At 39.0% G+C, this 24,554-nt stretch overlaps 1 protein-coding gene across 1 annotated transcript in view; it reads right to left on the bottom strand.

The window, feature by feature from the left end:
• LOC147115860 (paired box protein Pax-3-like) overlaps positions 1 to 24,554 on the bottom strand; it is an 83,277-nt gene that overhangs the window by 39,105 nt on the left and 19,618 nt on the right. Inside the window, exon 5 of the mRNA XM_085990490.1 lies at positions 1,750 to 1,949. Coding sequence (XP_085846616.1) covers positions 1,750 to 1,949 — 200 coding nt within the window. The remainder of the gene's footprint in view (positions 1 to 1,749; positions 1,950 to 24,554) is intronic.

The raw sequence follows: 24,554 nt of genomic DNA, 5'->3' as shown, positions 1-24,554 counted from the left end.
GCACCTGTAGGAGGCCCGAACCATTTTGATGGTCGGGCTTCACTTAAATTTGAAAGGGGAGCTGTCCGTACGTTTCCAGCACTGACAGCCAGCTCACAGATCGGGGTGGGGGGTGGGTATGGGGGGAATGGTGAGAAATCCGGCAACCCATTCACCGAGTTGAGCCAGGAATTCTGTATTAAAGGGGAGCTCCCGGCTAATTGGGAGGGGGAGAGAAGTGATGGAAGGTGAGTAAGCAAGCGAGCGAGAGATTTTTTTGTCATACAGGAAATGCTATTATACTCACGCTGGCCTCGAAAAATGCTCCAGAAAGCATGCAGCAGCCATTTGTTCAGTGGCCTCTGGCAATCCCTTTAAGGGTCACTAGTTTGGCCACATTCCGCTAATGTTGCAGTGGATGGGAATTGCGCAATGCAGGAACCTTCAAATTTGCAGCAGGGTCTTATGTATTTGTATGTAGTACTAAGGGTCCTGTGTGTTTCTGGTGGGAGTCTTGGCCCCCTATTTCAAGGCCTCGACCACAATGGAAACGGGTGCGAAGACAGCGGTAAGTTTTCCATTGCGATTTTGGTTTCGAGGAACAGGGCGATAAAAAGACCAAAATCGCCCCCTGCTGGAGCACAGCAGTGAGATGGACCCTAGGCCTTAAATTCGTGCTGCAGGCAGGGGAAATATATTTACATGCTGTCTGCTTTCTTCTTTGAAGTGCTCCCGGGGCCCCTGCAGACACACTGCTCTGAGGAGAGTTCCAGCACAATCCCCACTTTGAGCTTTCTTGAGTCACCCCTCCATTCATGCATCCCACAAGTACACACAGAAAGGAAAATAAAACGAGAGGCCAGAAATGCCCTCCCACCTCATTTGTAGGCTAATGCTGGGCCTGTGCTTAACGCAGTGCAGGTCCAGTTATGCTGAATTTGGGAAGCCCTAAAAATCCTGGAGAAGGATAGCGGGAACAGAGACATGACACTACCCCCATTTTCTCTTCCCTAGGCACAATGAAGAGGAACATTTTTGATACTTTCAGGGAAAGAGCAACTAAATGGAAATAGAGCATTGTGATATAATGTTCTGGTTCTTCAAAGCTTTCCCTCCATGCAAATAGATAGTTAAGGACAGTAATCTCTCAATATAATATATCTGCGAGCAGGCAGAACCTGTGGTATAACGAGTATGCATTAATGTGCAGTTATTTCCCCAGTTCAGATCATAACTCACATCATTAGCATAGATAAAACTCTTCAGTTTCCTTTATGTAGTTCATAAGGCCTAATGATAAACTGTGCAGTGTTCTCATCTACACTCAATAGCATGTGTAATACCATTTGGTCTTGGGTACTATATGCATCTTAGCATCGGTGAAATCCTTGTATAAGATAGCAGATCGACCTGCTTTAAGATGATTGAGAACTCCAAAATATTGTATTGCATCCAAAGATCTCAATAAACAGGAGATTGGTTTATCAAAGGGCACTGTATTTAGCAGTGTAATGAATTGGCTGGTATTTATTCAAGTCATTATTTGAGCACAAGATATTTGGGGGCCCACAAAGGTGCTTCAAAATATATTCAAAAATCCAAACTGACTAGAGTTTTCAAATAAGATGTAACTTCGTGATTTAATGAACAAATCAAATTAATTTTGAATAATATGTCTTTTGTGAAATTTCAGCAATTACTATAGCATTTAGTGTACTTAGAACCTAATACGTACAATATACAATTTCAGCTAACAAACCATGGTGTTACCTGTACTCGTGCCTCTGTAAGCTTAGCTCTCTGTGCAAGTTCCTCACGAGTGTAGATATCCGGATAGTGAGTTCTCTCAAATGCTCTCTCTAATTCCTCTAGCTGTTCTGCTGTAAATGTTGTGCGACTACGGCGTTGTTTCCTCTTTAGAGGCAGGTCTGGCTCCGAGTCGATATCTGATGCTTCATCTGAATTATTTGCTGTAGGAGGCAGATTAAATTAACGATCTGTATTACAGAAACATGCAGCAGCAACTTCACAGTTGGGTTAATCCACAAAAGCAAACTTCTGAAACCTGCTTTGCATTTACATGGAAACTCCTCACAGGACATCCATTCACTAATGAATTTGTACAAAGTGCACTGTCCAAATTATACAACAGAAAGGGAATGTGTCACCATTGGTAAAACTTCAGTGAGCAAGACTTTCTTTTAGGTATCTGTTGATCGCTTTATTTACAGTTTAAAAGGAAGACTTTCCATTTATATAGCGCCTTTCACAACCTCAGGGCATCCCAAAGCGCTTTACAACCAAAGATGTACTTTTAAAATGTCATCACTTTTGTAATGTAGGAAACACAGCAGCCAATTTGTGCACAGCAAGGTCTCACAAACAGAAATGAGATAATGACAAGATAATATGTTTTTTAGTGCTGTTGATTGAGGGACAAATATTGGCCTGGACACCGAGAAGAACACCCCTGTTTTTCTTTAAGTAGTGCCATGGGATCTTTTGCATCCACCTGAGAGGGCAGACAGAGCCTCGGCTTAATGTCTATCCGAAAGACGGCATCTCCGATAGTGCAGCACTCCCTCAGTACCGCACAGGCGTGTCAGCCTAGATTATGTAATCAAATGTCTGGAGTGAGACTTGATCCCACAACCTACTGACTCAGAGGCGAGAGTGCCATTGCTGACATTCTATATATCCTGTGATTATAGGAAAATACTGATTACAGACTTGCTGAAGCAGTCTGATACAGGCAGAAGCCTCTGGGAACTGAGAAGCATGTTTTATGTGAGTGTTGAAAAGTTGAGGTGATAACAACAATTTTATACCAACAAGCTTTAGAAAATGTACTTTACAAAAAAAGCTGATTATTTTTGTCCTCTGTAAACTATCCCCGAGTAGAATTTTTCCCCAATGTATAAACAGGAGCTGAGCAGTTCGACACTAGTGCCACCTGTTATGAAGATAGTTTAACAGCATCAGTCAATTTCAGGAAAGTGCAGTTTGTGACTCTCGTCAACTGACCTCTGCTCTTTGACCCTGGGCTCTGGAGCTGGGACAGTTTTAGTGGACTAAGAACACAAGCCAAGTCTTCCTGGAACTGACCTCCACTGTGAAATTTGAATAGCTTCATAATATACAGCACTAGGAACTAACTTTTATAGTCAGTTACTTCTATCTCCTGCCTTTACATTAGGATTTCTTACAACACTTCAGCTTTATGTAGGAACAATAAAAGAAACTATGATTCTATTCGGTTAAATGATCGTCATCCTTCTTAGCTGATGGTAATTCCAATCAGATTTAATAGATTTATCTTCCACTTCACTGGATAAAATACAAACTACTTTATTGTGCGAATAGTGGAAACACACCATTCTAAATGAAATTTTAAAGTAACCCGCAGAAGATTAGGTTGAAGCACTCAACAGTGGCTTTAACTACGGCTCCAACACAACAGCTTCATTTTAACTGAAGCTGAAGGGACGTTGTACGATTGTATCCGTCCCACAAATTCAATTTCACTCAAGCTGAGTGAACTCATAAACGCTCTTCGCAGGTGCATACTAATCTGTTTGCACAGATTTACGTGGGAGAAAGCAACAAGGCCTTTTGGGGGCAATTCAGCAGAAGAGCTCCTGAATTGGAATCTATAAGCTTTTCAAGCTGCCTCACTGCTATAGCAGGGTTCCCCCAGGTCACAGGCACTTGGCTGGAAATGTCATTAAACTTTATAGGCCTGAATTTCCTCCCTAGTTTTGACACATTTTCTGCCTTAAAGTAAGTGTACCAACATTCTTGTAGGTGGATTCTGGGGCGGGACTTGTTTCTGCCCTGTAATGACTGCACTGTTTTTTGCAACGTATTCTGAGGCCTTCCGTGTGTGAGTTCCATGCATGGATAACAGAACACAATGTAATTGTACATTGCCTTAGCACCAGGAACTCAAAAATGACCGCAAGCCAAGCTATTGTTTCCTCACCACCATGTGTCCCTGTGTCCCCGGGTGTCCATGTGTGCCCTTCTTTCCTATTTTCTGCTTCACCTAGGTGCAGCGCGAGGGCCAGTATTACGAGAGGTGGTTGGTTGCTCCTGTGCTTTAAAAGGCTCACAGGACTGAGCTGGCCCTCCTTTCATGGCAGCTTGGTGCTGGGAGGGAGCCACTACTGGCTGCATCTCTGAAGCTGGTGCCTGGGCACCAGGTTGTCGTCTCCTATGTGCCACTTACATGGTGTACTCAGGTGGAAGGCTGGTCGCTTGGCATGTTCCGCTGTCCTGAGAAATGGCAGCCTCAGGCAAGTCACCTTGATTCCACAGGGCCCTGGATCTGTGTCCCCACTGATTAGCAGCCTGGTTGGTCTAATGGCACATATTTGATCCTGAAAGCCCTGAAGCACAGCAGCCTACATCCCAGCCTACAGGATCTAAAATCCAGTAGGAAGGGTGCTGTCTAATCCATCCCCTACTGCCACCAGGGCGGCAGTCTATGCTTCTGGATATAGTAGATGTAGACTCCAGAGTTCCAGCTGTCAATTGTTGCACATCCTTGGACACTGACTTCACAGCTTTCACATAGGTGGGATGTTGCTTTACTATTCTTCTTTTCACACAATTAGCAATTAGTTCCGGGTCCCTCAACTCCATGAGCCATGAGCAATCTTTTCCTTAGCCTCCGCCTGGAAAGTGTCACATCCTCACCCTATTCCTCCACCTCCCTTGTGCTCTGTGGATCACTCAGTGCAGTGCCACTTCTCACTGACATTGCCTGATTCCCAACCTCCACACCCATCCACCACACCCCTCACCAGGGTGAAAGTTACTGAGTTGGTGCATGGAAATAAGAAAGAGCGTGACAAAGGCATGACATGGGCCAGAGGGTCATGGGGTCATATTTTACACCTGGGACTCCTGTGTGGACTTGTTCTCAACATCATCTTCCTTATTGCCATCATCAAAGTCTCCCAGCAAGAACTTTCTACCCTCCTGTTCCTCCTCATCATCATCATCATCTTCCTTTTTTTTATCCTCTGCCCCCTGTTGCTGTGATGGATCTACAGGCAAGGAGGGCATAAACTAAGAATGAATGCACATAACCCCCTTGGGAATAAGAAGACAGAGAAGGGTATGGAAACTTCTGCCTGTCTGCTGTTTCACAAGTTACCATGGCTACTCTGTACCTGTCCACCCATTTACCTGACACCTGCCCCGTAACACCAATCTCGCCATCTCTCACAGCTAGAGCAGAATGCTCTTAGGTAGAACGAACTTACATTGATATTGTGCCATTTGTGACCTCAGAACGTCACAAAGTGCTTCACAGCCAATTAAGTGCTTTTGAAGTATAGTCACTGTTGTAATGTAGGGGAAAATGGCAGCCATTTTGCACACAGCAAGATCCCACAAACAGCCAAAATATATTTGACTAGATAATCTGTTTTAGTTGAGGATAAATATTGGCCAGGACACTGCTCCCTCAGTACCATACTGAAGTATCAACATAATTATGTGTTAGGTATTGAGGTCGTGAACAGTGCTATATAAATGCAAGTCTTTCTTTTGTCTTTTAGAGGAGGGAGTGCTATCACTGAGCGAAGGCTGGCACCATTCTTTTCTGCCTCTTTACAATGACCTGCTCTCTTCTTTACTGCCAGATCCTTCACTTGAAGACATGCTTTAAAAAGTCATAGAATTACATATGAGCCATCCATTACAGCTACCTGAAAGTCAACTCACTGCCAAACACTTTCCTACTTACGTGCTGCACCTCCAGCCAGCTGCTAAAATCTTCAGCCTTTCTTGCCTTTTTAAAGGCTGCACTACTAGGGGTGAATTTTTCAGGGGTCAGCGGGTGCAATCAGCAATGGGTTAGGTGGGGGAAAACTTTTTTTGACAGCAGGTAGGGAACCCGCTGTCAACCCACCTCCATGTGAGTCTCCCAGATGTTGGGTCTGTCAGCGCTGAACAGACCCGACACCAAGCGGCGGGGGAGGCAATTTAGATCATTAAGAGATTGTTAAGAGGCACTTAAATACTATTTTAAGCTTACCTTTCAATTTTATGAGTTCCCCCATGGGTTATACGTTGCTCGGGGATCACGCCAGCTCAGCAAATCGTAAGTGGATTCAGCATGGAATTATCTGATTACTTGACAGCTGCAAAAGTGGTCTAAAAGCTCCCATCTCACAGCTATTCACGTTCCAAGCTCAGAAACTGTTGCTTACTGCATTTGAAAGACAGATTGAGCTTTATGCAGCTTGCAAGTGTTTGGAGCCTAAACTCTATCCAGTGCCAGCTCCTTGGAACAACTTCTCTCACCATTGACAGATTTGCTTCTGTCATCTCAAGTTCAACTGCCATCCATTATATCAGCATCGGAGCCCTTGAAACTATCTCACCTTGGTCCTCAGAATCCCACCACAATCAGCCCCAACACCAGCAGCACCAGACACACCAGCAGCATCAACAATAACACCAAACTTCTCCGCAATCAACTAATGCTGCACAGAACACAGGACATCAGTACCTGACCACATTGCTGCCCGGAAGGTCAAGGATGGCCTCACCATGGCCAGATTTACTTCACTTGACGCTGTACACTCTGGCTGCCACATAATACACCAGGTTGGCACCACTCCACACCAACACCATAAAGCATCCCTACAATGCCCAAGCCATTCCTTTCACACTCATCACCATTGCGGGGGGTACCGTTATGTCTTACCATTCACTGCAACCTACTAAGCCACTTCCAAAGGTGCTCACAAATCTGTCCAAGAATGCAAAGTGTTGAAAATAAAGGTTTCAATTTTTGACACTACATTGACAGAAATTTTACATGAACATTGGATAAAACACCCAAGTGCCTACCCTTGTGTGTTGTTAGTTGGTATGCTTGCACTGGGATGAGAGTGAGTGTGAGGGGTGGCTAGTGAGATGGGGATGTGATAATGTAGAACTTTGCGTTCTTGGACAGATTTGTGTGCACCTTTGGAAGTGGCTTAGTGAGTTGCAGTGAATGGTGAGAGATAACGGTAAGTTGGTGTAAGTAAGGATGTGCAGGAGTAGGGTAGGGAAGGCAGAGTGATGGGGATGTGATGAGTGGCACAGCAGGATGAAGTTGAGTGTGGCTTTGAAGTAATGTTTCATGATCTGCTGAGATCATTGAAAGGTTTGCGCCATTGTAGCCTGGTCCTCCTGATGACATCCCTGCTTGTGTCCTCCTGTGCAATGTGCAACCAGGCTGCGTTGATCTCCTGGGGAGGTCTCTTCCACCCATGGGAAGGGACGAGGACCTCCCTGTGTGCTGGGAGAGCCTGGATGCACACGTGTACCTCTGTGCAGTGCTTGTCAGTGTTTGTAGCACTTCAATGCTGTAGAACACTGACAGCGCAATTGTCAAAATCAATTTGTGCATGGTCCCTTTAAGGAAACCGGCTGATGACGCATCATCAAATGACGTCATCAGGCCCGCTTCCTTCAATTGGCTGGGAAATGCACAGGGTGGGCTTAACAAGCCCAATCTGTGTAAAATCATTTCACAAAGCGGGCGGGTGCCAGCACCGCCTCGGTAGGCGAAATCGCAGCTTTAATTTCTAAGTCCCCTCTCCACAGCGCACTATTCAGGATTACACTACTGAACTGCAAATGGATATTTAAATGAACTGACCCCGCAATTTATGGCAAGGTCAGCACTGGAGAGGATCAGTGGGCGAAATATTTGCCTCCAGGCACAACAGCAATAAAAATGGCCCTGTGGATTTTCAGGGCTTATAGCTTTACTGAATATGTAGTAAACTCAGGGTGTGCAATTTTAAAACAGAGTAAATGTTTTCTTCTCCTCTTCAACATATTTGCTGTAGAAGAAATTTTATACAGAGGAATTTACTGTAAATGGACAATTTATAAGGCAGAAACTCATTGGAAATGGACACTTAATACAGCAGAAGGATTCACTGTGAATCGACATTTACATTAGAGAGTATCGATAAATGGACACTTAATGTAGCAGGGAGATTCACTGTAAATGGTAACTTTACACAGGGGGAGATTTACCATAACTTCATTTACAGTTTCTCTCTCTGGCTAAAGTGTACATTTATTGTAAAATTCCCCTGCATAAAATGTCAGTTTTCAGAAAATCTCCTGGTATAGACACTTTATACAGTAGAAGAATTTATTGCAAATAGACAAGTTAGACAGGGAATTTACAGTAAATTGACAATTTCTGCAGGAGGTTCACTGTAAATAGACACTTAATACAAAGTGAACTCGCTGTGAATAGACACTTTATATAGCATGGAGATTCACTAATTCAGGGGATACACTATGAAAGGGCATTTTATTGAAGGGAGATTCACAGTAAATGGATACTTTTTACAGGGAGACTCTGTAAACATTCAAGTTATGCAGGGAGTCCCATTATAAACATACCATTTATGCAAGGAGATACCGTAAATGGACCACGAAGATCCATTTAAATAGGATGCTTCATGGAGGGGAGGTTCACTGTAAATGAATAGTCAATACAAAGTAAACTCATTGGTAAGTGAACACTTTATACAGCAGGGAGATTCACTGATTCAACACTTTCTATAGTCGATTCACAGTAAGTGAACACTCTACACAGGAAACTGAAACTTTATACAGAGTTCCCTATAAACTGACACTTTATACAGAGATTCTCTATAAACTGACACTTTATACAGAGATTCACTATAAACAGACACTTTCTGCAGGGAAGCTCACTGTAAACAGATACTTAATACAGCAGGGAGATTCACTGTAAATGAACACTTTAATGCCAGGAGAGTCAATGTGAATCACACTTAACAGAGTGGGATTCAGTGTAATTAGACACTGCAAGGAAATTAACTGTAGATGGACTGCTTGTACAGTTTTCTTTAATTAGCTATATGGAGGAAGGGGGAGAGGTTTACTCTACATGGGCTACCAGTACAAAAGCAAACTCACTGTAATTGGATTCTTTATATGGCAGGCAGATTCACTGAATTGACACATCATGCAAGTGGGATTTACTGTGAACAGACTTTATACAAGGAATTCACTGTAAATGGACATTTTATGCAAGAAGATTCATTGTAAATCCACCATTTATATAGGAGATTCACTTTAATCAAATACTTTATAGGGGGTGTGGATCATTGTAAACGTGCACACATTATGAAGGGTATTCACTGTAACTAGACACTTTATGCAGCAGGAGTTACTGTAGGTCCAGGGTGTCCAAACTATGGACTATGGCCCAGATGGGCCTGTGAACCTTGGCAAACCAACCCACGAAAACCCATTGACTTGCTCTCCTCTAACACAGTTATCCACCCCATTTCTGTTTCCAGTTATAAATTGTATGCCGCTGTGTGAACTTGGTGAGACTGGAGATTCAGAAAGGTCTGTTCTCAGATTCAAACAAGTGAATCCTGCAGTATTAAAATATAGAAACAAAGCAATGAATTGAGCAGTCCCACCAAATTCAACAGTTTGTAACATAAATTGCTAGGGGATGCTTTTATACATTTTAACATACAACATTTAATTAAATTTAAGTCTTGAGGCATCTCTTCTTAACTTGAGGCATGCTTTTGTGTGTCTATTTAATTACACAGATTTTAATTAAGTGGAGATGATCAGTTAGGACAATGGCTTTGCATCAGCCAAAACACCTCCAAAGAGATAATGATGCCATTTTTATACATGATTGAAGGAAACTAAATATTCCACTGAGACAGAAAGTTTGGATTCCACTGAGACAGAAGGAGAGCTCATTGTAAATGGACATATTTTATACAGAGGGAGATTCATTGGAAAATAAGTACTTTATATAAGGAGATTCACTCCAAATGGACAATTTATAGAGGGAGATTTACTATAAATGGACACTTTATATTGGGCATTCACTGTAAATGGATATTTTATATATAGGAAGATTGACTGTAAATGGACATTTTATGCAAGAGAATTCACTATAAATGGACACTTTATATACATGGGGGAACTCATTATATGTACCTGCTTAATATTGGATATGTTACTATAGAATTACATTTGCTTTCATCAACAAAAGCAGCTGAAAATCTTTACTTTTCCTGATAATAAATGTCTGAACCCTGTATGTTAATCAAATTAATCTGTGTTCAAACTGTCAACTTATATTGTTCACTGTAATAACTAGCTCATCTGTTATTTTGCCATGGTATGTGTATACTAATATCTTGCTGTAAATCACTATAAATATGAATTCCCTCACAGCACCCAGAATATCCTATCATCTTTCTGAGCAAATCAAAATTCAGTGTCCAGATTGTTATATTGGACATAATTCACTTTATACACAGTGCTAGTTTTAAATGCTGGAGACACTTAGGTCATAATTCACTTTATACACAGTGCTAGTTTTAAATGCTGGAGACACTTAGGTAATCAATAATGACATAAAACCTGATTTTTTTTAATAAAGTAAATAAAAATTGAAAACACAAAGCTCTTCCTCAGTTTTACCATGTAAACTCACTACTAATACAGCACTTTTAAAAACTGGGCCAATTGATTTTGAATCTTTGCTTGCTATGGAATCATTTCACTCTGTCAATAGTTTCAGTGTATCCAGATTGTCACACTGAACATTATTTACTGATGAGATGAAGAGGTTCAGAGTTCAATCACAGTAAACACTCAGAGCAGCTTGAAGTACACGAATTCACATCTAAAGAACATGTTATATTCATCATATTATGACTCTGCCCTTAAGTTAACTGTGTACTTCACAAAAAACATTTCCCTCCTACAGTTATAAGTATATATTTGAAGAGAACCCACACATCCTGGTCTCCAGTGTGTTCAGAGATCCATTCTGGCTTCTTGTCTATATGACGTATTAACAATGTAATTAAGATATTTTAATCACAGAGGGGACACATCAGTAAGTAAGTGGCTGTCCTGTAATAGATTGTTTTAAAACCGTGGAGACTCATTAACGGCCAAGTTTCCTTTGGGGCAAGTCTCAATGCAGTCAAGACCCAAAAATCTAGTTCCCTGATTCTGTTTCAAACTATTTAATCTGGAATTCTTAGGCCTAGACTGCACTTGATCACTGATTCAGGTTGAATGCAAGAGTGCAAATGATGCCCCTTTTGTAAATGAAAATGGTTATGGATTATTTACATTGCCTATGCATACAGGCCTATCTTTGACACATCTGAATTATACAAAGTGCATAAACAAAACATGAAAAAAATACAATAAAATCATAGGTAAAAATATGGGAGTACCTAGACAAATCATTCATCTGACATTCTCATTTCTGATTGCTATTATAGGAAGGCTTTTAAAAAGTATAATTAAGCAGGCCAGCCAGGATGTAAAGTTTAAGCAGTTTATAATTGGAATTACTAGTCATTTTAAACACATTCCACTGTCTTTAATGTTCTAAATAATCATAGAATCATAGAATAATACAGCACAGGAGGCCATCCGGCCCATTGTGCCTGTGCCAGCTCTTTGGTAGAGCTATCCATATTAATCTCACTCCCCTGCTCTTTTCCCCATAGCCATGTAATTTTTTTTTCCTTTCAAGTATTTATCCAATTCTTTTTTGAATGTTACTATTGAATCTGCTTCCAACACCCTTTGAGGCAGTGCATTCCAGATCACAACAACTTGCTGTGTAAAAATTATTTCCTCATGTCCCCTCTAGTTCTTTTGCCAATCACTTTAATTCTGTGTCCTCTGGTTACCAATTCTGCCACTGGAAACAGTTTCTCCTTATTTACTCTATCAAAACCCTCCATGATTTTGAACACCTCTATCAAATCTCCTCTTAACCTTCTCAGCTCTAAGGAAAACAACCCCAGCTGCTCCAGTCTTTCCACATAACTGAAGTCCCTCATCCCTGGTACCATTCTAGTAAATCTCTTTTGCACCCTCTTCAAGGCCTTGACACCCTTCCTAAAGTGTGGTGCTAAAGAATTGAACATAATACTCCAGCTCACATTTTCACTCCAGTAAGTAGTAACAATTATTATGGAACTGTTTCAATTTAGTTAAGTGAATTGGGTCATGCAAATTTTATGGAATTTCAGAATTCTGTACCATGTCACTGGCAGCCAATTTAAACTGTCAAACTGTACAATATAAAGGCTAGACAAAAATGACCATCTTTCTGTATAGATGACAGCCAGCTTCTAACAAATTCTATGCAATCAGTTGGTATAACATCTCCTGTGGTCATTAATGAGTTTGCAGAAGTGATATGTTCACATCTAGAGTGTTGTGTACAATTATGTTACTCGAGCAAGGATAGCCAGGCATTGAAAGCAGTGAAGAAGACTGCAACCAAACAGATACCTATCTTAAAGCATATGAGCTATGAGGAGACATTGAAGACTCTGGGATTGTTTACCATGGAGTAGAGAAGACTGAAGAAGACATTCAAGTGTTCAGGTTTCCTTATGGGAATAAATAATAGGGGTAAATTTCAACTTTTGTGGTGTCAGAAAACTTGTCAGTAGCAGATTGTCCACCCATTATACACCCTGCCTGACTTTCCGTTCTATTAAAATGAAGTTGAAAATTAACCCCAATATATTTGAGATTGTCACAAACTCTAGAACCAGGGGCATAGGCTGAAGCTTAGAAGAGGGAAATAGTTTAGGTGGTGAATATGTGATGGGGAGTTCCCAAGGAGGCTGTGGAGGCAGATAATGTGGAAATATTTAAGGGGAATTGGATAGATATTTGAGGGAGTGGATAATTTGGAGATATTCATTTTTGGGACCAGTCAGATGGACTGCATATTATTTTCCTATCCTGTACTTTCCTATATTCCTATGTTGCAGCAATAATTATTTATTTAATATCAATTCCCATTTGCCAGAAGAAACAATTAACCTTCAGTGGGATCTCCATCTTAATGGATCTCCCTCTGATTTTGCCACAGTTATGAAAATAAAGACAAGGTTGAACTATATCTTTCTACAACTGCATGTTGCTAGTTCCCACAGCAACTGCTGTGGTTGCAGAACATGGTCAAAGTGTTCTTAAGGTATTACATAATAGTTAAAGGGCCTTTCGAATCACTATTAAATTCTTGATTTACGATCATCAAGACCCTATTCAGTGATTTGAAAAGCAATTTATTGTGATGTGGGAAATATGTGTATATATGTATATATAAGAATGTACATTTTTGAGAATTCAATTAAAAAAAGATGAAGCAATACTCTCTGGAGTTCTTTTAAAAAATCACGCAGTTACAAAGTTTTTTTTAACATCCTGTGCTTTTTACCTAATTTTGCTTAAATGACAATTGCTGATTGCATGATCTGGTAAGCTGCCCATGAGAAATATGCAGGGTTGAATTGACACTCACAGTTAAAATGTCAGGGTCACTGAAAAAAATGATTATATTCACAGATATTAACGCAGCTTCCTCACACTGTCAAGTTCAGTTCCTCTAAGTGAGCTCTTCTAATGTTGTATCAACACTGCTGAATGAAAAAAAATCATAAATATCAACAGAAATTGATATATAAAAAGTCTACATTCAACAATTGGATTAAGAGAAGCCCTGATCATGGGATATTTCTTCTTTTTACATGATCCCCACTGCATTTAGCCTTGTCACAAAACATAACACTTTTAAACTAAAATGAATTATAAGCAGTTTTGATGTCCTCATTTTCACTGGAGTTACTACTTTATCAATCATTTATCATAACATGCATGCATTATTTTACTGTCAGTTCTTGGTAATTGAATCCTCCTAAAATGAACCAACATTCATTCTGATCAAATAGAAATCTAACATACTTAGATGATGAATACCCCAGTTACAGTGATTCTATAATTACTTATCGGAATTGTTCTACTTGAGGCTATGAGTAGATTTCACAAGTTCCGACCAGTGGTACTGGCCCTGTGAAATATTTTACAAAGTTACAGCAAAGGTGTGGATCGCAACAGTATACATCAACAAACTACAGAATGACATCATGTGCATCATTACATAATGCATTCTCGAATGTACACAGTCCAGAACCCAAACTGATTTGCAATTATACTGCACCCAGACTCTAGGAATATCATGCAGCAATATGTTGGTTGGTTTCACTTATTCAACACCTATCTTGTTCAGAAACAAATAATTGTCATTGCACTTTACTTTTGGAAGTGGATTTTAGCCAATTTTATTGCTGCTCTGGTTCCCAAATACAATATAACCATAGTGTAACTCACAATAGTTTGTATTCTGCATATTCCTGTGTAAATATGCTACAGTCCATAAATTAGAAAAGTGAACATACTGTATTACTCCTAATCATAATTCTATTGAATGGTGCAGCCAGCTGTTAAATTTAAATATAGCAGTCATTTCTACTCCATATAAGAAAATAAGTCAAGCTTCTTTAAACATAAGTTAGAAAATTCCTATGGAAATGTATTCACTTTTTTATGAGTTATTACTGAATATTATTAACAAGAGCATTATAAATATGAAGTGCCGGCAGCAACTTGGGATCAGTTCAAATTTAAGAAAAGACACCATCAAAAGAACACAAACATGCTCGTTTATGTATCCATGACATGACATTCTTCCCTAGCGAGGTTTGATGCAGCTGAGGCTGCTTTTGTCTGGGGAGAACCCTGCCTAGGAGTAATGAAACTGGGAGAAAGTAGGAAAGACAGCAATTAGCAAAGGGATCAAGAACAGGGAAGCAATAACACTCTATGGGATTACAAATTCTTCACTATAGGAACAAATAAAAAAGGGAGGGAAACCATAAGTACCACCACCGGACAAACCGTGAAGTTTAATTAAACAAGGAATTATGGAATTAGAAGCAGTTCTTTCTACTCTGACCTTTACTGTGACTTCAGGAAATATTTGGCTTTGTTAAGGCAGTGATATATGAACACTTCAGGCCAATTTCATAGGGAACTGAACACAGCGTGGCATTCTGGTGCATGGCATTTTATCGAGATTTCTTTCACTTCACGCCAATTGTCTGATTATGGAAGTGCAGTTGTTGATATGAACACAAGTATGAGTTGAGAAATGCATAAACAGCAGAGTTTAAAATAAAAATTTATGGGTTGCCTCATACTTTCAATGTTTAGAGTGAATATTTTTAGGTTTCAAAGAAAAAAAGTCCTGCCCCAGGCCCCCAGTATATTTTTAGCTAATAACCAGGAAATGTTATTTCTCCATCCCAAACTATTGCTTCTACAAACATTATTATAGCTGATGGTATTTGCAGTGAATGAATCTTTAATTATTACTTCAGAATATTTGACAACAGAAAATAAAAAACAAAGCACTGAGTTCTATTTGTTGCACCTTTTCTGCTGTTAAAGACAGAATAAATAAAACAAGGGATGCACAGCCTAGTTGTATTGTATTGCCATTTAGTTACAATATCCCACTATTAACCTGTCTCAATAAAGTATGTTAATTACTAGCAGGAATAGCAGTGATATTAGACAATTACTAATTAGACAATTATGCCATGACAATTATGTGCATTATGTCATTATTCATAATTTCCTGGGACTTTTGTGGGGCTATGCCAATACACTTGCCAAAACTGTTAAGAGTTGATGATCATAACTCCACTCCCATTCAAGGCAATGGTGATTACGAATTTCCTGGATTTACACTAATTTTCTCACCACAGCCATTTTGACTGAACAATAACGGCGGAAGTGAGCCCTTGGTCACCTGGTATTGTTATGATTTATGGCTTACACATGATTCTCATCCTGGGAAGACCATAGAAGCTGTGGAACTTCATCTCTGCCGTCTGGAATCATGTGAATGGAGTTTCAGGCTTTGGCATTTCACGATCAAAAATAAGTGATCATTGTGTTCATTCTGAAGTAGAGCTCTCAAGCTAAGTACAAAATCATTCAATCAATTTATTTGATCTGTGAATGTATTTAAATTTGTGTGTTCAAAATAATTAATTAAACTAAAATACAACCTCTGCTCTTTCTTGATATATTTAATTCTGAGCTGAAACACATCCAAAAACTACTTCTTTGTCACTGTGTGTTGGGTTTAGTATACATTGTTATTATAGGTGTCAGCTGTGGTTCAGTTGGTAGCACACTCGCTTCTGAGTTAGAAGGTTATGGGTTCATAGTCCCACTCCAGGGACTTGAGCACATAAATCTAGGCTGACACTCCAGTGCAGTACTGAGGGAGTGCTGCACTGTCAGAGGTGCCTCTTTTCGGATGAGATGTTAGCTCAAGGCCTTGTCTGCTCTTGCCAGTGGATATAAAAGATCCCATGACACAATTTCGAAGAAGAGCAGAGGAGTTATGTCCTGGCCAATATTTATCCCTCAATCAACATTACAAAAACAGATTATCTGGTCATTATCACATTACTATTTGTGAAAGCTTGCTGTGTACAAATTGGTTGCTGCGTTTCCCACATTACAACAGTGACTCCACTCCAAAAGTGCTTCATTGGCTGTAAAGCACTTTGAGATGTCTGGTGGTTGTGAAAGGCGCTATATAAATGCAAGTTTCTCTTTATTTTGTGCCTACACATACTATTGATGAAAGTGTTTTTTTTTAATCTGAGACTTCTTCGGTAACTTACATTTTTAATGTTATCTTCTAAATAAATGGCAAAAATAAAAAATCTCTAACTTAGAATGTTCCTGAAAACTGAATACAGCAGCTGAGTATATCCATAACTCAGACAATTTTCTATGGGTGATCAAGTTCAGCATAATGAAAGGATTTGAATTCTATGACTCAAGTCATGCCAATATTGATCTGCTGAATTAGTTCATTGACACACATGATGTAAATCATTGGCTGAGCCGCTTCTCAGGTCCCTGGCTCACCATTATGCTCTCCGCAGCATATTCACATTACTTTACCAGGAAATTTCGGCATAAATTCGCGACGGGAAGATAGACGCGCAAAATAACAAAATTTATCATGTACATTGTGATCGCGCTGTTCCAGGAAACTCTGGGCCATTATATTTTAAATGTTTTGACCACACTCACAGGTGTTGAAGCTGTGGAAACATTTCCCATATGGAGTGAGCCTTTGGCTTATTGGTAACATTTGTGCCTCTGAGTCAGAAGGTGTGGGGTTCGAAAACGGCTCCAGAGAGTCAAGACAAATGGAGTGCCGGCTCTGAATTTTGGATTGACATCCAATGGGACACTTGCATCCAATGGGTGTGGGTGGCTCCCCCTCTCACCGTATGGGATCAAACCGCCCTATGTGCTGGTATAAAGATGGTTACGGCCATGGAAGGAGCGTTCACATCACGGCCTATCAGATTGTTAATCAGCTTGTGAATCCTTCCACCACTCCACACTATTGTCCAAGGGTAGAGTGTGAAGATTTAAAAAAACACAGCAACATCTCCTGTACTTCCACAGCTGCTATGGCTTTCAGCAGTTAGTAGCTTTCTCAAAATAACAAAACAAACTTTAAAAAAAATGTAATTCTTGCAAGGCACAGCAAGTTTGTTGAACAAGATATACAATGCCTCCTAGTGAAAAATTACCTTTAATTTCACTCATGGGTCTGATGTTTTCACTTTCAAATTTGATACTCAAGGCTAATCCAGTCAGCCACGGTGTGGGACTAAAAATTGTATTTTGTGGAGATCCATTAATGTCTGCTATATCACAGTCACTGTTTTGTGGGTCTTTTTTTGTCCTATTTTGCTATTTGTGAATGATTATCAAAAAAAATTAAAAGCTTTGCCATCCAATAATAAATTTAATTCAAATTAATCCTTAAAAATTCCAACAAGTACAAGGTAGTATAATCTTTCCAGCTGAAAATACTGCAAACAAACTGCAGTCTGCCAACAGCCACCTGTTTCCTAAACTAAACCAAACTTCTTATTCTAAAGAACCAGAACTATCATTTTTACTTGCCTGAAAACTAGGCATGCTTTAGTAACTCTGATACCCCATCACTGGATCAGAGTTAATGACAAATGACACTTTCCTCTTTGTGGTTCTCAGGATTTTTGTTGACATATTTGGCTCCTTTTGTTGGGGCCTAAGAAGTGGCCTATGGCAGAAGCCTATTCTGCCAATTTCCACGCTCCATCTGTGGTATACATCAACAGGCCCTTCCTCACAGTCAGCATTTGACACCTGCCTGGCACAAAGAGACACTTAAGAGGAATGGAGTAGAGCAGTTGAGGGCTGGAGAAGGAAACTCGGCAGGGGTTAATCCAGCTTTCTCTGTTTTAGGAGCCTGTAGCACCTGGAGGTACTCGTGTCATACAATGTTTCTATACATTAGTTTTAATACAAAAAGTTGCCTAATCGGCAGTAAATGTTGGTTTAGTGTATTATTCCAAACAACATGTATGCACTGCAAAAGTTTTTTTTTAGGAATTTGGGATAATCATGATAACTTGGGATATAGCAGTTTCAGATTTTCTATTACCTATAGCTTAGTCTTTTTTTGGGGGGGGGGGAGAAGAGTAGCACAGTAGCCACTTGATAAAACCTATTGGTGTGCTTTCAAGCTTTTTTAGGCTAGTTTCTCTTCCATGAAGATGCATTTAATTCCTGCCATCCCCCCAACCAACTTTCCCCTCCTCCATTTTCCTGAGTCTCAGCTCCACAGCAAGGGGTCATTAATAACAAAATAAGCCCCTGACAGCTCTGTACTAACCAAAATGGTACAAATAAACTCTGACATGCAACAACTCCCACAGTGGTTTTGCTGTGGGTGGAGAATACAGATTAAATATGAATATAGTAAACAGCAGGAGACAAGTTCAGAAGGTCTAAAGTCAGCCAGGAGCTCCCCTCAAGCTTTTCGCATTATTACTGCATACAGGTTGATGGTTAACTCAGAACAAACATTGTTTAAACCAATTTCAATGATTAAATCCAAGTGCATGTTACTAAGGAGTACCTTCATCTTTAACCTAAGTTAATGAAAGACCTTTTTTGTGCTGTCTGTTTCAGTTGGACTGCTATTTGGAAGCGTACATGATTAAAAGCAACCACACATTTTATTCAGGAGAATTCATTTCAAATAGAAAAACTTTAATGAATTACTTTGCAGCCCAGTTGCATTTCTTTGTGGAAACTCCAAAGTATTGTAGCATTGTGCGAAATGTTTTTGCTATTGTATTTTGACTGATGTGCAGTTTTTCTTTTAAAATCCATCCAATTGCACATTGGTAAGAAGATAGCAGCCAAACAAGAACTTAGGTTTACACAATTCAGCAGACATTCTGTTCAAACCTTTGTGCTATTGAATTAAGGTGCTCAAGATGTAAGGATTTTTCGGGGGGAAATTTAGGAGGAATACAAAATCACCACTTCAAAGTTTGTGGTGTGTCAAATGAAAAAGTTTCTAATTAGATCTTCATTTATCTATGTGGAACACATCACAAAGCAAACTTTTAAAATCTCTTTAACCAGAGATAGCAACACTAGCAAACGCATAATCTAGTTAAACAAGTATGCATAGAATATGACACTGTACGCAAGAGTATCTTTGTGAAGGGAATCCAACCCGATCAATACAATCAGAAACAGTTGCTTGCATTGTGAGGGCTAGTCTTGGCATAGGAAACACTGAAGATAAAGGCAGCAGTCATTTTCGTTTATATAACTATCAAGCGAAGGGCCTTTACAGACCATATGTGCTCCCAGCACAGTTCCTATCATAGGCCGGCCACAGAGTCTTTTGGGAGCTGTTAATGAACTGGGTAATTGAGCTGTCGACATGTGTTACCAAAACAAAACAAAAGGGAAAAAAGACAAATGAACAATTTATTTGCAGATCAGACCAGTTTAGCTTCTCAGCAAATGGGACAAAGTGATTGACTGAGTACATATAACAGTACATTGAAGTAAAGCAGATGTACTCACGGCAATGATGGGATGACAGCTTCTGGCCCATCTGTGCCTATCGTTCTGCTGCTGTGGCTATGAGATCTACTAAAGAGATTAATTTTACACCTGCCTAAATTGTCTATAAAATAGATAAATCATTAGCAAAACTACTTTATATAGATCATGGCAAAAAGCATCAACTATTTACTGAAGATCTATTGTCTCCACTGCCTAATACACGTAAAATTATTAACATAGAACATGACAGGATCATTTCACTTTATCTAATGCCATGCATCCAGTAACTAATAACGTTTAGTTTAGAGTTAAACTCATTAAGATTAATTAAAATGTAAACAAACATCTGGAGGAGAACAACTGTGCATATTGGCCAGGGATGAGCCTTGTCACTTCTTAACCCCGCCACCACTGAAAGAAACTTTGTACAGTAGCCTCCAATTTCATGAGAATAATACTTTGCCAGAGATGTACAAATACCAAACTCCAGCCTTAAGTTATTGAATATATTGCTTTTTAACAAATCTGTTCTAACATAAATTGTTCAAATGCATCCATAATTACATTTAAATTTAAATTATTTCTATAGGAAGTTGCAAAAATGTGTTGGGTTTCAGAATTTATAAGATATAAAAGTGTAAGTAAGTTAATGGCTGCAGTGCACAGAAAGGAGTTGGTTCTTGGCCCTTTACCCTTACCAAGTTACTCCTCTCCATTAAGAACAGATTTGCTTTTGAAACCATTTAGCCTTTGTTGCCAAATTCTTAAAAGATGACCAGGCATCAATGTTTTAAATTAAAGTAGTATTATAACATTTATTCAACTGCATCTAATGGTTATCTTCTACAGTCACTGTTTAGTTTTGGAAAAAAAATTAAGCATTTAGTAAGCATGATTCCTAATGGATACGATCACAGCAACAATCATAGTCACATGTGGAGTTGGGACACATGTATCACTGGTGTGAAAACAAGAACAAATTTCCAATTGGCACCACCCCAGGAAAGTTTGTTTTTGTCATGCCAGAAAGCAGGACAATTAGAAAAAGCCATGTTGAAAAGCATAAAATGGACATTTTTATGGCCACTAGGGGCCATATGAAAGTTGAATTTTAATTACTTAAAACATGCAAAACTGATCCCTCTAATGACACCATAGAATTGTTTCATTATGACACTGATTCCAACCTTTTACCCTTGTTCTTTGATTTTGTATTCTGATGTGAATTAATGAACCGTAAAAACATTTACTTTTTAAATGTAGGAACACTGAATATTTCTCTTGCTGTGGAAACTGCAAATCTACCATGAAAGTTCTGTATGCTGGCCTGGGGTGCTAACATCAAAAACAGCCTCCCCATAGTTTGTACGCCATAACTATGGAAATAATTGTGTTGTTTTCCACACTCTTTTCTCAAACAGAATCTGGTTATTACAGTGTTATAACTGTTGAATGTAATTACAGAAATCTCAGAGTACATTTCAGGAATTAAATTTTGGCACGGCCCTATTTTCACTGTCATTTAAAAATAAATGGTCAGTTAATTAAAACTCAAACAGGGAAACACTGGTAGACATTGACCTTATGATAAACTTTGACCTGGCAGTATGTTACAAACATGCCTTCAAAAGTTGTGCTGATAGATTTCCTGCCTTCAATTTGGATGAGCAACTTGCTCCTACTTGACCCCAGTATTAAAACCCAAGAACATTACACTTTCATTTTGATATTTTAATGCTATTTTATCTCTTTTGTAAGGCTTCAGTGAATTAGTGTTGGAAGCAAAATTTTTAGTGGATATGAGAGTCAAAAGATAAAAACTGTTTAAATGAATTTGAGTTTCATCATATGTTGGGTTAGCGTGGAACATTTTTAAACTTAGTATAAATAGACTTGGGGTGCTGCGAGATTTTAAAGATTTGAATGTGACTAAGACACCTATGCTGTCATTTCTTTTCATCTCTTCCCTATTTCTTTTTGCTTTTGTTTACTTTACTTGAAAGGGAAAATAAACAAGGGAAACAGTTGACCCTTTAACCCAATTTCTTCACCTATGACTCCTGAGTGATAAACATTTCAGACTCCAAATTCTCACTTTCAGACAGGTTTTATTTGGAAGGTTTTTAAAATCTACTGTGTATATATAGACTGATATACATGTTGCAGGACCTGCTTCCCAGTTATTCTCAAAGGTGAACAGCCTGAAGTAACCATGTCACATGACCACAAGAGGGCAATGGTCAAGAGTCTCTTTCACTGACTGAGTCAGTGCTTCTTTTCTCATATATTTGAACAGGTCAACAATCGCTGACTATAAACAAAGAGCTCATTCAGACATTTAGATTCACAGTTTATGTTAAAGCACTCCTACAGTCCTACATAGTTCATTTAATATCCATATTTCAGTAATGGTGGGGAAAAGGACAGGTCACAACTGTTGGGATTCTTTGCACAACAAATTGATGTGGAAATTACCATATACATCAAACACCAGACAAGGACTTGACATCTGGCCAGCGCTGTCCTGTTGTAACACTGCACCTTTCACCATTAATTACCCATTACTGTATACTACAAAATTATATAATGGGAATTGTGATCATAAATGAGAATCTTCTTGCTGGAGACATTTTTTTTTCCTGGAAGCCAAGTACAACAAATAAATCCTTTGGCTAGCACACATGTAAAAATAGATCTGACAGTGGAAATGTTAATGAAACGCAATAGAAAAACTGGTGCTTTAAGCCATTAACTATGGTTAATCACAAAGACCTAACAACTCTTGATCATCTCCTTGAAATATTCACAGACGCATTGCTCTGACCACAATAACGCCATCTGTGTTTTACAGTCAATGGTTCTCATTATAAATAACATAGAAAATATTATAAATATCTTCTGCTCCATTTACTGTGCTGGTGAGATCAGCTTAGTCTGTTTATACTGTACTCAAAACAGACCAGCTCTCAGTACTGATAAATTCCATAATCACAGTATTCCATTCATCCATCCATCCAATCTTTACTGGGGATGAGTTGACTACATCTTTCTAAATCTAATACAAATCGGCCCAAATCAGATCCATTTGACTCTTTCAGTGTTAATCCAGTTAAAAACAATTCAATCTCCAGGTGCACATCTACCCATTCAATTGGTGCTCCATTGAAGCAGCCCCTGAACGCCAGTGCATTGCTAAGAAATCCAAATCTAGGCTTTGCTTTCAGATATCAAATACTCCAGCTCTTGGTACAAACATAAAAGTTCATGTTCTTGAACTGCTCATACATCTGTATATTTGTTTAGAGCATAATGAATCCTCTTTATGTACTAGTGATTTTCTTGTCTTTCGTGATCACAAGATTCAATCCATTATCTTGAACATTCATTGGCTTATAACAGAAGGTCCAAGTTAACAAACCAAAATATTATGAACTAATTGTGCCTTATATGGCTATAAATAACCAGCTTTTTAGATTGTACAGCATAATTAGTGAATAAACACACACAGATATGTGTCCGTATGTATTTCTATGCAAATAGATGTAATTTTACTTTATTGTATGGTAACCAGGGAAACTGCAAAGGTTGGTAGGATCCTATAGCAGTTTCTCACTGAGTATTTTACTCCCAAGTATAATGGTGTGAAGGCAGTATGAAGCCCATAAACCTGGCAGTGAGCTTTAATCCTGTTCTCTGCTAGTATTGGTACATTAATAAGGCTTAAATTATCAGCTTCATAGAAAATAGGATCCGTGCCACTTTCATGATCATAAATAAATGAGATTAAAACTCACAAAACATGATTCTTTTATCCTATGAAAAAGTTATGTGCTTTTCAAAGTTGAACACTCCATTTGCTGCTTTACTTAAACATTAAAATCTTGTTAATTTGGGAAAATCAATGAATGAGAAGAAAACTTTTATATATTGGTAGTAAGATGTCGATAGCTCGCTGGATATTATCTTTGTAATTAATTAACAAACTCAGCAATCTGGAATGAGCACATTATCATCACAGATGCTGAGTTTACCAAGCTAATTGGATAAAACAGTGGGCTACAGTCTATTGCTTTCCAAGATTAGTGATTGACATGCCTCTGTCTGGCTTGTCTATTAACTGTGGTCATATTGTTGCTATTTAGAGTTTTGCTTGGCTAATACTTCTAACAAATAGAGTGCTTCTTTAGCCCTTTCTCCTTGACCTTCTCTTGTCCATTTTCTTTTAGTCAATTCAAACTGCCTTATGAAGGATTTGGTCACAGTAGAGTGAATCCCAATTCAGTGCATATAGTTAACTGAGTGCAGCCAAATTAGCACTTAGTCAACTCAGTGCAATACCAATTCAGCAACTCCCAACGCTTAATGCAATTGAGCACAATCAATTCAGTGCAATAAGTTACAAAATATAAATAAGCCACTTCCCAACCTGAACGCTAAACCTAGAAATAGGCAGAAACATTAAAATAAACCTCTAGGTGCAACTGGCTGCAAGCAACACTGCCAGTACTCAACGCCAATATAACGCAATTAACAAACACAGAATCAGCTGCGCTACATTAACCACAAGCTGAAACAAAACTCCCTGAACTGGATGTACCCCTTATGAAGGGCTACTGAATGAATATAGTCCATTGCAGCCTCAGGTTCATCCTATTCCCTGCCCTGAATACCTCACTTCAAAGACAAGCCGCATT

This window comes from Somniosus microcephalus, chromosome 6, assembly GCF_052327205.1.
Source record: "Somniosus microcephalus isolate GS21.2 chromosome 6, FLI_Smic_1.0, whole genome shotgun sequence".
NCBI lineage: Eukaryota > Metazoa > Chordata > Chondrichthyes > Squaliformes > Somniosidae > Somniosus > Somniosus microcephalus.
The sequence above is the reverse complement of the archived record's forward strand: the minus strand, read 5'-3'. Positions and strand labels throughout refer to the sequence as shown.